Source organism: Microchirus variegatus (assembly GCF_963457635.1).
Source record: "Microchirus variegatus genome assembly, chromosome: 9".
In the NCBI taxonomy this organism is placed as follows: Eukaryota; Metazoa; Chordata; class Actinopteri; order Pleuronectiformes; family Soleidae; genus Microchirus; species Microchirus variegatus.
In genome coordinates, this window is record NC_139810.1 from 13,246,244 (window position 1) to 13,257,676 (window position 11,433).

Sequence of the window (11,433 nt, forward strand, 5' to 3'; positions counted from 1 at the left end):
TCCGTCCGTGTAATAAACATGTTATGATACAAGAGGTCCCTCTGCGGGTGAGTTTTGGGGTTGTACTGAGGGGAAGATGATAGGAAGGTCCAGCAGCAGTCTGCTTCCTCAGCCCACGCTTTGCCACATTTCCACCTTGTGGCAAGTGCTTGTAGCTGCAGATCGAATAAGTGACACTTAAAAGCAATAGAGTTCATTACTGGAGTAATATCCTGATGGGATTCGGTGCTGCCGTTGGGTGTGAACACGTGAACACCACTCAAGACATACGAGTGAAATGCAAAGGAAGAATACACACTCGTTTGGTTACTTAATGGCATCTTAGTACCACTGAGGTATTCACTGCAAGACTTTACAGTGACCAAAGCAGACAACATTGAATGAGGGATGTCTTTCAGACCTGGTGCAGACCTGGTACTAAAATCCATCCTCTGTGATTTGATTGCATATGGACAACCTTGAGTTGGCCTACTGTAACCACATTATGATCAGATCTGGCTTCCCATGCCCAGTATCCAAATAAACCCAGACGTTTCTTTGTGAGCGACAAGAGGAAAAAAAAAAAAACATGAGTGAAGCTTCAGTGAGTCAAAGCTCTAGATTAGAAAAAATAAAGTATATGGTGACCAGTGGTAATATTGTGGAAGTGGCTGCAAATAATAATAATAATAATAATAATAAATAAGAAATTAGAGGACTTCAGGTGAGAAGGCAGTCGCTAGTCCACCCTGAGGACAGATTTGCATTCATGCAGCTCAAGAATGTGGCCACATGTCCTCAAACCACCTATGAACGAGGCTTCTGTGATCACATCTAGAGCGTTCACACTTGTATTTAGCGCAATCTGCCTGGATGGATGTTAATACCAGGTCTGAATGTAGTCTAAGAAAAACAATAGTGCAGGCCAACCCTAGTGAAAATAGATTTGAGTTATATTACAGATTAAAACAAAAGACAAAGAAAATCATCAATTGCCTTATTGATCAACAGAACCAAGAGCTAAAATAACATTTAAATTAGAGTTCAGGTCCAACAAAAAGATTAGACAGCACATCGTTTGGCCGAAACAAACAGAAAAAATCTTGAGCGATAGCCTCAGTAAGGCAAATGATCATTTGTATTGTTGGTTTGTGTATGTACAGTCCGTGGGTGTAAGATATGCTGACATATTATGATTATAAACATATACATGTCACCCTTACAGACCACAAGAGGGTGTGAGATAATATAAAAACTACCGATGATAATGAGCAATCAAAGGCTGGGTGAAGAGAAAGAGGGGGAGAGTCTAGTCTGTTTATATAGTTCTCCTGCGGTCAAACTAGTGCACGCTCTCTGACAAGGTAATGATTTCCTGGATTTCGCGCACGGCGAGGATGCGAGAAAGCATCTGCTCCAGCTGCTCCTTTGGGATTGGCTGAGTCGAGTACCAGATAGGGCTGTTGGGAGCGACCACAGGCTCGGGAGTCAGGTAGAAGGTGTCATTGCGACCTTTAGCACTCTGTGGACTGAAGAGAGAAGCAGAGAGAACACAGTGTGAGGACGAGTTCAAGTCACACTGATTATCACATGTCAATATTATAGTTTCAGTCCATGTCTGTGAGTCAAATTTTTTTTTAAATACTTTAGGGAACTGGGAGAAATGAAGTGGGGAAGTGTGCTTTTATGATATAAGCTTGATGATGACTGTAAAATTAACAATAACAGAAGACATATGCTAAATTCCATTTACATCTGAACTCGTCAGAACTGGGTGTGACATCACCCCGAGCTCACTGCGTTTGAGTCGGGAAAAACAATAACGGTCAACACAAACAGCATGGCGTCATGTCTATAGTGAGAAATGAAAAGGTACTATGTGTAAGACTGATTAAATGTGAAACAACTGAAATTATATTAACGGTAAAAACAAACATCTTTTTTTTTTGCATGAATGCCATTTTTCAAGCATTTGTTCCACAACCAGCTGTAGCGATATAGTCTTCCAGGTCTGTCCAGCTTAGGCATGAGGAAACCCATGACCTAATGACCCATGCATTTTAGCAGCCAAATTAAGTGTCTATTACTAACAATAACTCCATAACTTACCACAAGTGTATGTCACTGTGATTAATTCCCAGATTTAAAAAAAACTAAATGAATTCAAATTTGTCTATGTCATCAAGCATCTTTAGCGACAAATGTCTCTCCACAGGAGATGACTTAACAATAATTATCTTTTCCCACGCCTGAGTAACGCGTGTCCACGCTTTAATCGTTTTTTCAACTATGTCACCAGAGGGGCTCTGTACAAAATAGTGACAAGCAGATCTTTTTGGTATACTGAATCATTAGAATCAGTTCATTAAAAAATATTGGTTCAGTACTTCATAGTTGTGTGGCAACTGACTTCACACCAAGTTGTAATAACTTCCAAGTTCCAGATATAGTTGTGAAATATGTCGATATACAGGATATACATAGAATCGGGCAAATAAATTCCACCATTTGATGAGAAGAAAAAAGAGGGAAAGGAAGAGAAAAAAGTTATTATATTGCATCCATGTTTTTGCCAGTTGCCTAGCAACAGTGCTTCTGCAGGTTTCAGCACTTGAACACGGAGTGCAACATGTACGCCACCTCGCATGTCAATAACACAAATAGATTTTATTTAAAGGTATCAGCAGCACCTGCACAACAAAATCTCTTGACTCTTCTTATGACTAAAGCAGAACCGAGTGAGGATTATTTTTACCACAAAATAATTGCTTTCTTGATTTGTGTTGAAGTTATATTAAATGTGTATCATAGATTTTAGGGCTGGGCAGTATACCGGTTCACACCGAATACCGGTTTTTATTTTTGTTATGATATGAATTTTTAATATACCGCCATATTGGTGTATTTGATTAAGCAACATCCGCGCAGCCGCAGTGCGGCTGTCTACTTTGCGAGTGAGCGTTTCATTAATGTTTATATATTTGTTTCAATCACTGAATGAAGCCTGTCATATTTGGGACAAGAGTCGGGACCTTAAATCACTTGCACAAAACTCTTGATCAGCACTCAGCATTTGTTTGTTGTTAAAAAAATACCGTCAGATACCGTGAAACCGTTCAAATAAAAAAAAAAAAAACGTGATATATATTTTTGGTCATACAGATCAGCCTTAATTGGTTTATCCTTAATTTAATCATATGTATCCATTCAATGAGTCCTTTTTGTCATCTTTGAATCATATTTACCATTTGAAGAGGTAGAAATCATAGAGTTTGATGGGGCATCGCAGCGGGTTCTCTGGATCCTCCAGCTGCTCCGAGTACATGTCATCTGTGACTGAAGAGATAGAAAAAAAAAGAAAAAAAACATTTGTCTACATTCTGTAAATATAAACTCAAAGGCCATCTCCACAATCAATCACATGGAATTTAGTCATGTTGACTCCAACCCTACTTAAGTTCAAACCAAGCATCAGAATGAGGACAAATGTGATTTACTTGACTTTGAACATGGCCTGGTTGTTGTATTTTATATATAAATATAATTTTATATGTATTTTAGAAAAGTATGATCTCATGGGATTTTCCTGCACAATCACCTATATCACGTGTCAAACTCAAGGCCCGGGGGCCAGATGTGGCCCGCCATGTCATTTTATGTGGCCCGCGAGTGATTAATCGGTCTTTAAAATCTGTGTTAAATAGGTCTATGCTGCTTAAAGGTGTGCGTTGACCATAAACTGCATTTCCCATAAGGCATGGCGATCGAGTTTCCCCCAAAGTGGTGGCATCCCGCCACTAGATCGCAGTTTATCATTGTATATGTATCACGCGACGAGTGAAATTGAGATTGAGACTGTGATTGCAGCAGAATGTGTTCACAAAAGCCACAACCAAAAACGATGAGGCAGTGAAAGGTAAAGGGTGCGCTTTTGAAGCAGTGCATGCTGGAGGTGTGTGAGCAGGTCTGCCCCGACCAGAAACAGACTTTTAAAACTGTTAGTTTGTCAAGAAACACCATCGCGGACCAGATTACATCTATAATGCATCATATTTGTAACTTGAATAAGTAATAAATACAGAAAGTTATTTTGCAATATGTTACAGAGTAGTTATGTTTATTTTACATTATATTTGGTTACATTTAGTTACGTATTGTACGTATTGTATCATACATGTATACTGTATGACAGTTACAGCTGGCCCTTTGAGGGTAAGCATTAAGCTGATGTGGCCCTCGGTGAAAATGAGTTTGACACCCCTGACCTATATGGTTTAATGAGATTGTTTGGAAAACACAGCCAGAGGTCAAAGGAGAATAAGCAGACAGGTTTAAAATTATAGAAAGGTAACAGAAGACACAAATAACTGCTTGTTATAACTGAGGTATGCAGAGGACCCTCTCTAATCAAATGTCATTCTGAACTATAAAGGAGATGGGCTACAACTAGGGCTGCAACTATCTAACATTTTTGTAATCGAGCATTCGACCAATTATTTTTCGATTAATAGAGGAAGCAAAACACAACATTATTATTATTATTAATGAATAATCGGTAGAATATATAGAATATAATATATCTGCAGCAACTGGATACTTCCGGCTCAGATGCTGAATCATTGAGGACGTGCTGTTGTGGTACGCCAGTTGTCGTTTACAGTGGTACCATGTTGGCTTCTTGTTTAAGCGTGAAATAGTCCCACACTTTGGACATTTTCTGCACGAACATGGGCCGTGTGGAACAACGTTCCCTGCGCTGAATAGGCCGCGCAAGATAGGAATTAAACGAAAACTCAAGTCAGAGATTTTGATTTGAGGAATTTTTCTCTCAGACAGAGGATGTGTGTTCTCACCTTTCTGGCCTATAAACCTCTCTGTGGACTTGAGATAGCGGATGCTGGTGCTCTTGTCTTTGGGGTTGTTAGGACTTTTCCTGGTGTGTCTGAGCACCTTAGAAAAGGCCACCTTCAGATGTTGATCCACTGTTTTTAGGTGGAAATATCTGTAAAAACCATTTGTGTTGATGTTACACTGTTAGACTGTATAATGTACAACACTGTGCAGAGAAATCACTCATGTATGGCTAGTGATGAACTGTGAGACTCACTTTGTGTTGAAGAACATTAGAGTTGTGAGCAGGGTTGAGGGTGAATGAGCTCCCAGCTGTTTACATTCCCACAGCATCTCCTCTGTCACATGACTGGGAATAATGTAACCTGGAACGAGAGGTAAAGAGCAGATTATGAACCTCAAGGAGTTTTGAAAACAAAATAGCTGGTGTTAGATGAAGCTAAAACTAAAGACTTTTACCATAACGTGTAATGTAATTTTTAGTTCAAATGTATTTCATGAAAAAAATGTTGTTCGGGAATACCTATCGAACCCTGCCCTAATTGTGGGAGTGCACACAATAGCTTCCGATTAAGAAAGAAACTTGTGACCTAGATGCTAAATCTCAGTCCGTAACACAAGAAGAGACTTTATTGTCCTGCAGGATATTTGTCTTGGACACATACAGAATGTAAGAAAATGCAAATGTCATAGTGCATATTTGACCACACAAATAATGTGAGTACACACAACAACCCACATTAATGTTCCACACTATGTTTGATAAACATCAATATTCTGACCTAATGGATGAACAGCTGGTCTCCAGGACTCCAGGATCTGGTGCAGACTGTGAGCAAATCGAGTGTAGTACTGATCTGAGAAAACGTCATCCACTCGACCATTGTCAAACAGATACTGCAGAAAAGAGAAAGGACAAAGACAGATGCAGTTTAGGCAATTTGTTTCTCCACATACCAACCAAATAGCAATAAACAGCAGTAGTTTGTGAGTAGTGAACTTACTTTTTGTATGCACAGAAATACATAGTAAAGAACATCAGCCTCATAAGATTCCCCTTCCAACCCCCGGGCATCTGTTGTCATCAAAGAGAGACCCATGCAGAGCTCAGCGACTGCACATGACACCAAGTCCTCCTGGAAACGTAGAGCCTGACGTCCTGAAACGCACACATACACATGTCACATGACTTAGCTGGAAAAACAAAACAAAACAATTATTCAATGCTATGATAAACAGTGCATGCATTAACTTACGGCCTATTGGAGCCAGTTTAGTGCTCTCTGATTTCTCCAACTCTGCGTTTTTCCGCTGAGCCCAAAGCCGCCACACGTCAAGCCCCTCTTCTGGCTTGAGTGTGGCAGGCAGCAGCAGCTCCTGCACCTGCACATGCTGTTGGACTTGTCCATCTATCTCTGCTACCACTGTCTGAGCCTGTACATACACAAACACAACAGCATGTTCATCACTGGATACTCTACTATTCAGATTGGCATGTCCTCAAGTGAGATGCAATTTATTTGTTATAGAGCTCTGACTATAAAACTACCAGAAGTTTCCACACAATTAATGGCTGTGTTTGTCTATATTGTTGTTGCTTGTATTACTGTATTGTTTCCATCCTATCCGGAAAAGGATATAGAAAATATTTTCAAAATACACAGCAAGATACACATTAAAACAATGTACAGTTTTTATTTCATGACATTTAAGCCGTGTTTTCACCAAGAGGAAAGGTTCGGTACGGTACACTATGTATTTTTTTTTTGCTTTTCCATAAGGAATAGTACAAAATGACCGGCCCCAACTGTTCCATTTTTCAGTATCCTTCCCTTGAGGTACTAGAGTAATGGTACGGGATGGTACGGGTGGAGCCAGAGGTAATGTGCTCAGCCTGACCAAGGGCTTTACCGTCCAAACCGTGGCTTACTGTACTATGATGGAAACAAGGATTTAGCTCAAAAGATCACATCGACCCCTTTGACTATGTACTTGTCTGTTCTGTGCGACTATGGCGCAGGTACAAGGTGGACTAAACGTGGCATTACATAATTTGCCCTATTTAGCTGCTTAACAAGCTCTGACCTTTCACTACAATTGTCAGCATTTTATTGTACTTGACACCCCTTTTGTTATGCTTTAATTATTTAGTTGGAATTGCTCTGTGCAGTTATGTAGAGTGGGTGATGTCTTTTATGTTCTGAATGAGTGTTTTATGTTTTTATGCTAAACTCCCCTTTGGGTAAGGTTTCTTTCAGTCATTCTGTATTTTTTACAGGTAATGACCACTCAAAGCTGCTTTACACAACAGTTATGCCATTCACCCATCACACTTTGATACAGCGGATCTATGTGTAGCAAATCACTCATCTTTCATACCGTCTCATATGCTGCCGGCACAGCTGTCAAGAGCAACCTGGGGGTTAAGACACACTGGCATGGACACTAGCAAAGTACATATCACTGTAAAACCTACAATGGCTGTATTCGCCCTCTAGCTCTTAGACCTAGACTCACAACACTGCTAAACAATATGACCAGGAGGTAAAAGAGATAGAATCATCAGTTTCATTTTTAATATACTCACAAATAATAAAAAGACCAAACAATGGCTCTACGATTGCATTAGTACCTGAAGCTGCTGTGCTTCCTGTCCCGTCAGCCCTTGTGTGTGCAACACCTGCTGCTGAGGGTCCCAGATGAGAGACTGTGTAGCATTGGAGTAACCCTGCACTGATACGGGGATGTGGATGTTTCCGTTCATCAGCTGGGCAGGGAACAGCGTGTTGGCAGCCAGCGTGTGCACCACTTCTTCCTGGCCGCCCATTCCTGCAGAGCTTATTATGCTGGAAACAGCCTGCACTGTCTGACTCAGACTGGCGGGGTTTTTCATCTTGTCGTTTTCAATAGTGACCTGTGTCGGCAATGTGGTCATTGTTGTGGTGTTTGCCCCTGTGACCTGCACTGTTCCATAAGCCTCCTGGGGGATGGCAATGTGTGTCACTTGTTCACGGCCTCCAGAGCCAGTGGGAGCCGAATACACAGGGATGGTCCATGTCTCCCCCGTGGGACTGGTAATGGTACCTGTAGCACTGTATAGATGAGAACTGTCCACTGTTAGGAGGTCTGGACGCAGGGATACGTAACTTTGCTGCTGGCCCTGCCCCTGCGGGATAGCCAGGACTGTAGCTACCTGCTGACCAGGTAAGGCATAGGACACGGTGATGGGCATGTCCACCTTACGCTTCTTGGCCGGTTGGAGGACACCAGCTCCCTGGGTTGTAGCGACCGTGGTTCCCAGTATCCTTCTCTCTGTACTGTCCTGATGCTGGGTGGGAGAGAGCGCCCCCACTGTCTGAATTTGAATCTGTTGTCCTCCTGCAACAGCTGCCACCAATTGGGCTTGAAGCTAAATCAGGACAAGTGATAAATAACTTTACAATATAAATAACTAACTCAAGTTTCTTACAAAATATGCATTCACGTGTGAGGGTAAGCATACCTGTTGGTGCTGCTCCTCTGTGAGATCTCCAGGCTGAATCAGCTGTGCAGTGGTCACACCTTGTAGCTGATGATGTAACCCAGAGGGCACTTGAAGGATCTGACTCAACATCTGACCTTGCTGCTGGCCCTGGATCTGGACCTAAAAAAAAAAGACAAAAAAGGTGGAAGTATTAAACTATCACTTTTTGTCATGTTCCATGTTGTTGAGAATAAATAAACAGGCATGTACTTTAACAAATCACTTGTGGGAAATGTCGTTGACACTTCAATCAGCAAAAACCAACAAGTCTACTTTTAGGAAGGGGAGATATATAGATAGATATAGATATATATATTATAAAGGGCCCACGGTTGGTGTAGTGGTTAGCACTCTAGCCTATGCAGCAAGAAGACCCGGGTTCCTGGGTTCGAGCCCCGGTTGGAAAAACTTTGTAACAAGGTCCTTTCTGCAAGGAGTTTTGCATGTTCTCCCTGTGTGTGTTCTCCGGCTTCCTCCCACAGTCCAAAAACATGCAATATGGGGATTAGGTGAATTGGTCACTGTTTGTCTGTGTTGTTTGTCTCTATATGTGTGACCCTGTGATGGACAGATAAACTGTCCGGGGTGTACCCCGCCTATCGCCCAATGTCAGCTGAGATGGGCACAGCACCCCCTGTGACCCTCCAGTGGAGGATAAAGCTGTGGATGATGGATGGATGGATATACTATAAACAGTAGTAATAATTTAACAATTCACAAGAATTTGGCTTGTAAATATTGAATATCATGTAAATAGAGCAACTGTTCTGAAATGTCTTTTCGTGTGCATTTATATGTATTCTCTGTTAATTCGAGCGTGAGTATATGTGCAGTATATCGGTGTTTATACACATAATGCCTTAATACACTAATGTCTTTTCAAAGGCATGTATTGATGTATACTTTAACTGACAAAGAAAACAGCGATTCAAGAATAAAATAGTTACTTTGATTGTTGTTGGTTTTTTTTTTACCAATGAATAAAGAGAAATAAACATACGAAGAAGAATAAGTTTAAGTGACAAATGCAGCATTACAGTGCAATATAGATACATACCTGCACTATTTGTTGCTCAGTATTCTGCTGAATAGATTGCTGCTGTGATGTGGACTCTTGTATCTGTTGCTGCTGTGGCTGAACCTGCACCTGAACCTGCATTAGAAAACATTGTCATTCAAATTTTCAAAACAAGAAATAAACCCTCTATTCAATCACAGACTGCTTTATGAACACTTGGTCCACACTCATTTACCGGACAAGCCAGTTCCAGCAAGGATCCTGCCACCTCTGTGCTGTCTGTGTAAATGCAGTTAGCCTCCTGCTGGTAAACCATGGTGGTGGCGGTGGTTGTAGTGTCTCCACTTTGCTGGGTGAACTCCTGCAAGGCATCTGGACCCTTGTTGGCCAATGACTCAAGGAATTCCTTCATGCGATGCTGAGGGATACTCCGAGCTTTCTGCCTCACCAGCTCCTCATAGGAGCCTGTTCCCTCCAAGGAGTTATTCATTGCTCCTCAAAGTGCCCGCTTTACAGGAGTATCTGTAGATACAGTGAATTTATGTTGAATGATTTTCAGGCTTGCATTCATTTACAACATCATGCTATGATTAGGTATCTAAGAATGGGACAATATGAAAAATTCCTCTCACAATTATCCTGACCAAAATGTTTGTAATTCATACTATTATTATTATAAAAATTATTATTGTGGTAAAAAAAAGAAGACATACATAAGCAGGCAAACAATGCCACTACTATATATTTGTTTTGAATGGATAAATGTCTGATAACAGATGAACTAGTCACTAATGTTACAAAACTAAATTTCTTACTTTACCAGTACATTGTTGAAACACAAATGTTTGTGTAAAAACATTAAAAAATAAAAAGCAAAATGATTAGACAATAGCAATGAGAGACATTGCCTTAAGGTTTAAATTATATTGTTTTTATTTAATATTATTTTTTAACATATTTTTTATTTATTACCGAGCTGGAGGACTCATTTTAATGTTCACCGTTCACTGGTGAATGTGGTGTTTATTTAAAAACATAGCATGGGGCTTCACAGTTGTGCCTGAAATCGAGATTATATAGTTTTAGGAATAATCATTGACGATGTACAAACAGTGAGTCGACAAAGTTTTGGAAAATGTTTAAGGACCTCCAATTTCTGAATTCGGAAGCTCTGTAGCTTAAGGTCCAGATATACAGAGAAAACAACAGATAAGTAGATAGTTAAATAGGGGAATGAGGACAAATAATATGATCGAAGTTGAAACTTGACATACGTGAAACGTGACATATCGATCTACAGCTCACTGTCCTACCACAACAACACACAGAGATGGTAATAGGAAAGGGTTAATAATGACTGAGTGTATGTGAGCTGGGACAAAAGCGCGGTCACTTTCCAAATTCTAAGTCGTATTCAAAGTGGTGACAGACCGTGGAGAGCAATGTAAATACGCATTTTTTTACACTACGGTTGACATGAAACGATGGGTATGGTTCGATAAAATAATAAAACCTAATATGACAGCTGTTTACACAACACGGTGGGTGTGAGCCAAGTAGACGGCTAACTAGCCGCGTGCAGTCCGCAAGTAACATTCGTCTCTATTTTGTGTGGCTAAGTATAGTATTGCAACAACTACGAGAATGACAGCGTGATAATTTGGTCACACGTTATATATACATATAGTTTGACTGGAATTGAAGAAACCCTCCCTTGGAGGTAACGTTAGCCTGGCAGTATTTTGTTATCTTAATGGCTAGCAGGCTAAACGTTAGCAGACGCGTTAGCTACCTCTCTTCTTCAGCAGGGCCGAGGGTCGAGCCGCTCACAAGCCCTTCTCTGCCTTCGAGACAGCGTTCCTCTTCCAGGCAACGGGCAGGTGAAGCGCTACTATTATGTCTTTGTGGCTGCTTTATTCTTTATTTTTCGTGATTTTTCTTGGATGGCTAACTGTAGTTTTTCTTTTTCATGGACACTCATATTTCGCTGGGTGCCATCTTACAACAGTACCATCAGACCAATGAGAAGACGATTTGTAACTCTGTCATGCTATCGCGGTAC

At 40.8% G+C, this 11,433-nt stretch overlaps 1 protein-coding gene across 1 annotated transcript; it reads right to left on the minus strand.

Annotated features, from left to right (window-relative positions):
• Window positions 1-661: 661 nt before the first annotated feature.
• LOC310932292 (transcriptional regulator QRICH1-like) lies at window positions 662-11,301 on the minus strand. Its single transcript, XM_083895586.1, has 12 exons — window positions 11,164-11,301; window positions 9,607-9,893; window positions 9,411-9,506; window positions 8,333-8,473; window positions 7,463-8,239; window positions 6,087-6,264; window positions 5,835-5,989; window positions 5,613-5,727; window positions 5,087-5,195; window positions 4,833-4,981; window positions 3,225-3,315; window positions 662-1,508 (listed from the first exon to the last, which is right to left on the minus strand). Exons 2-12 carry the CDS (start codon window positions 9,859-9,861, stop codon window positions 1,322-1,324), a joined length of 2,253 nt encoding a protein of 750 aa, XP_083751712.1. The 5' UTR covers window positions 9,862-9,893; window positions 11,164-11,301; the 3' UTR covers window positions 662-1,321.
• Between the last annotated feature and the right edge of the window lie 132 nt (window positions 11,302-11,433).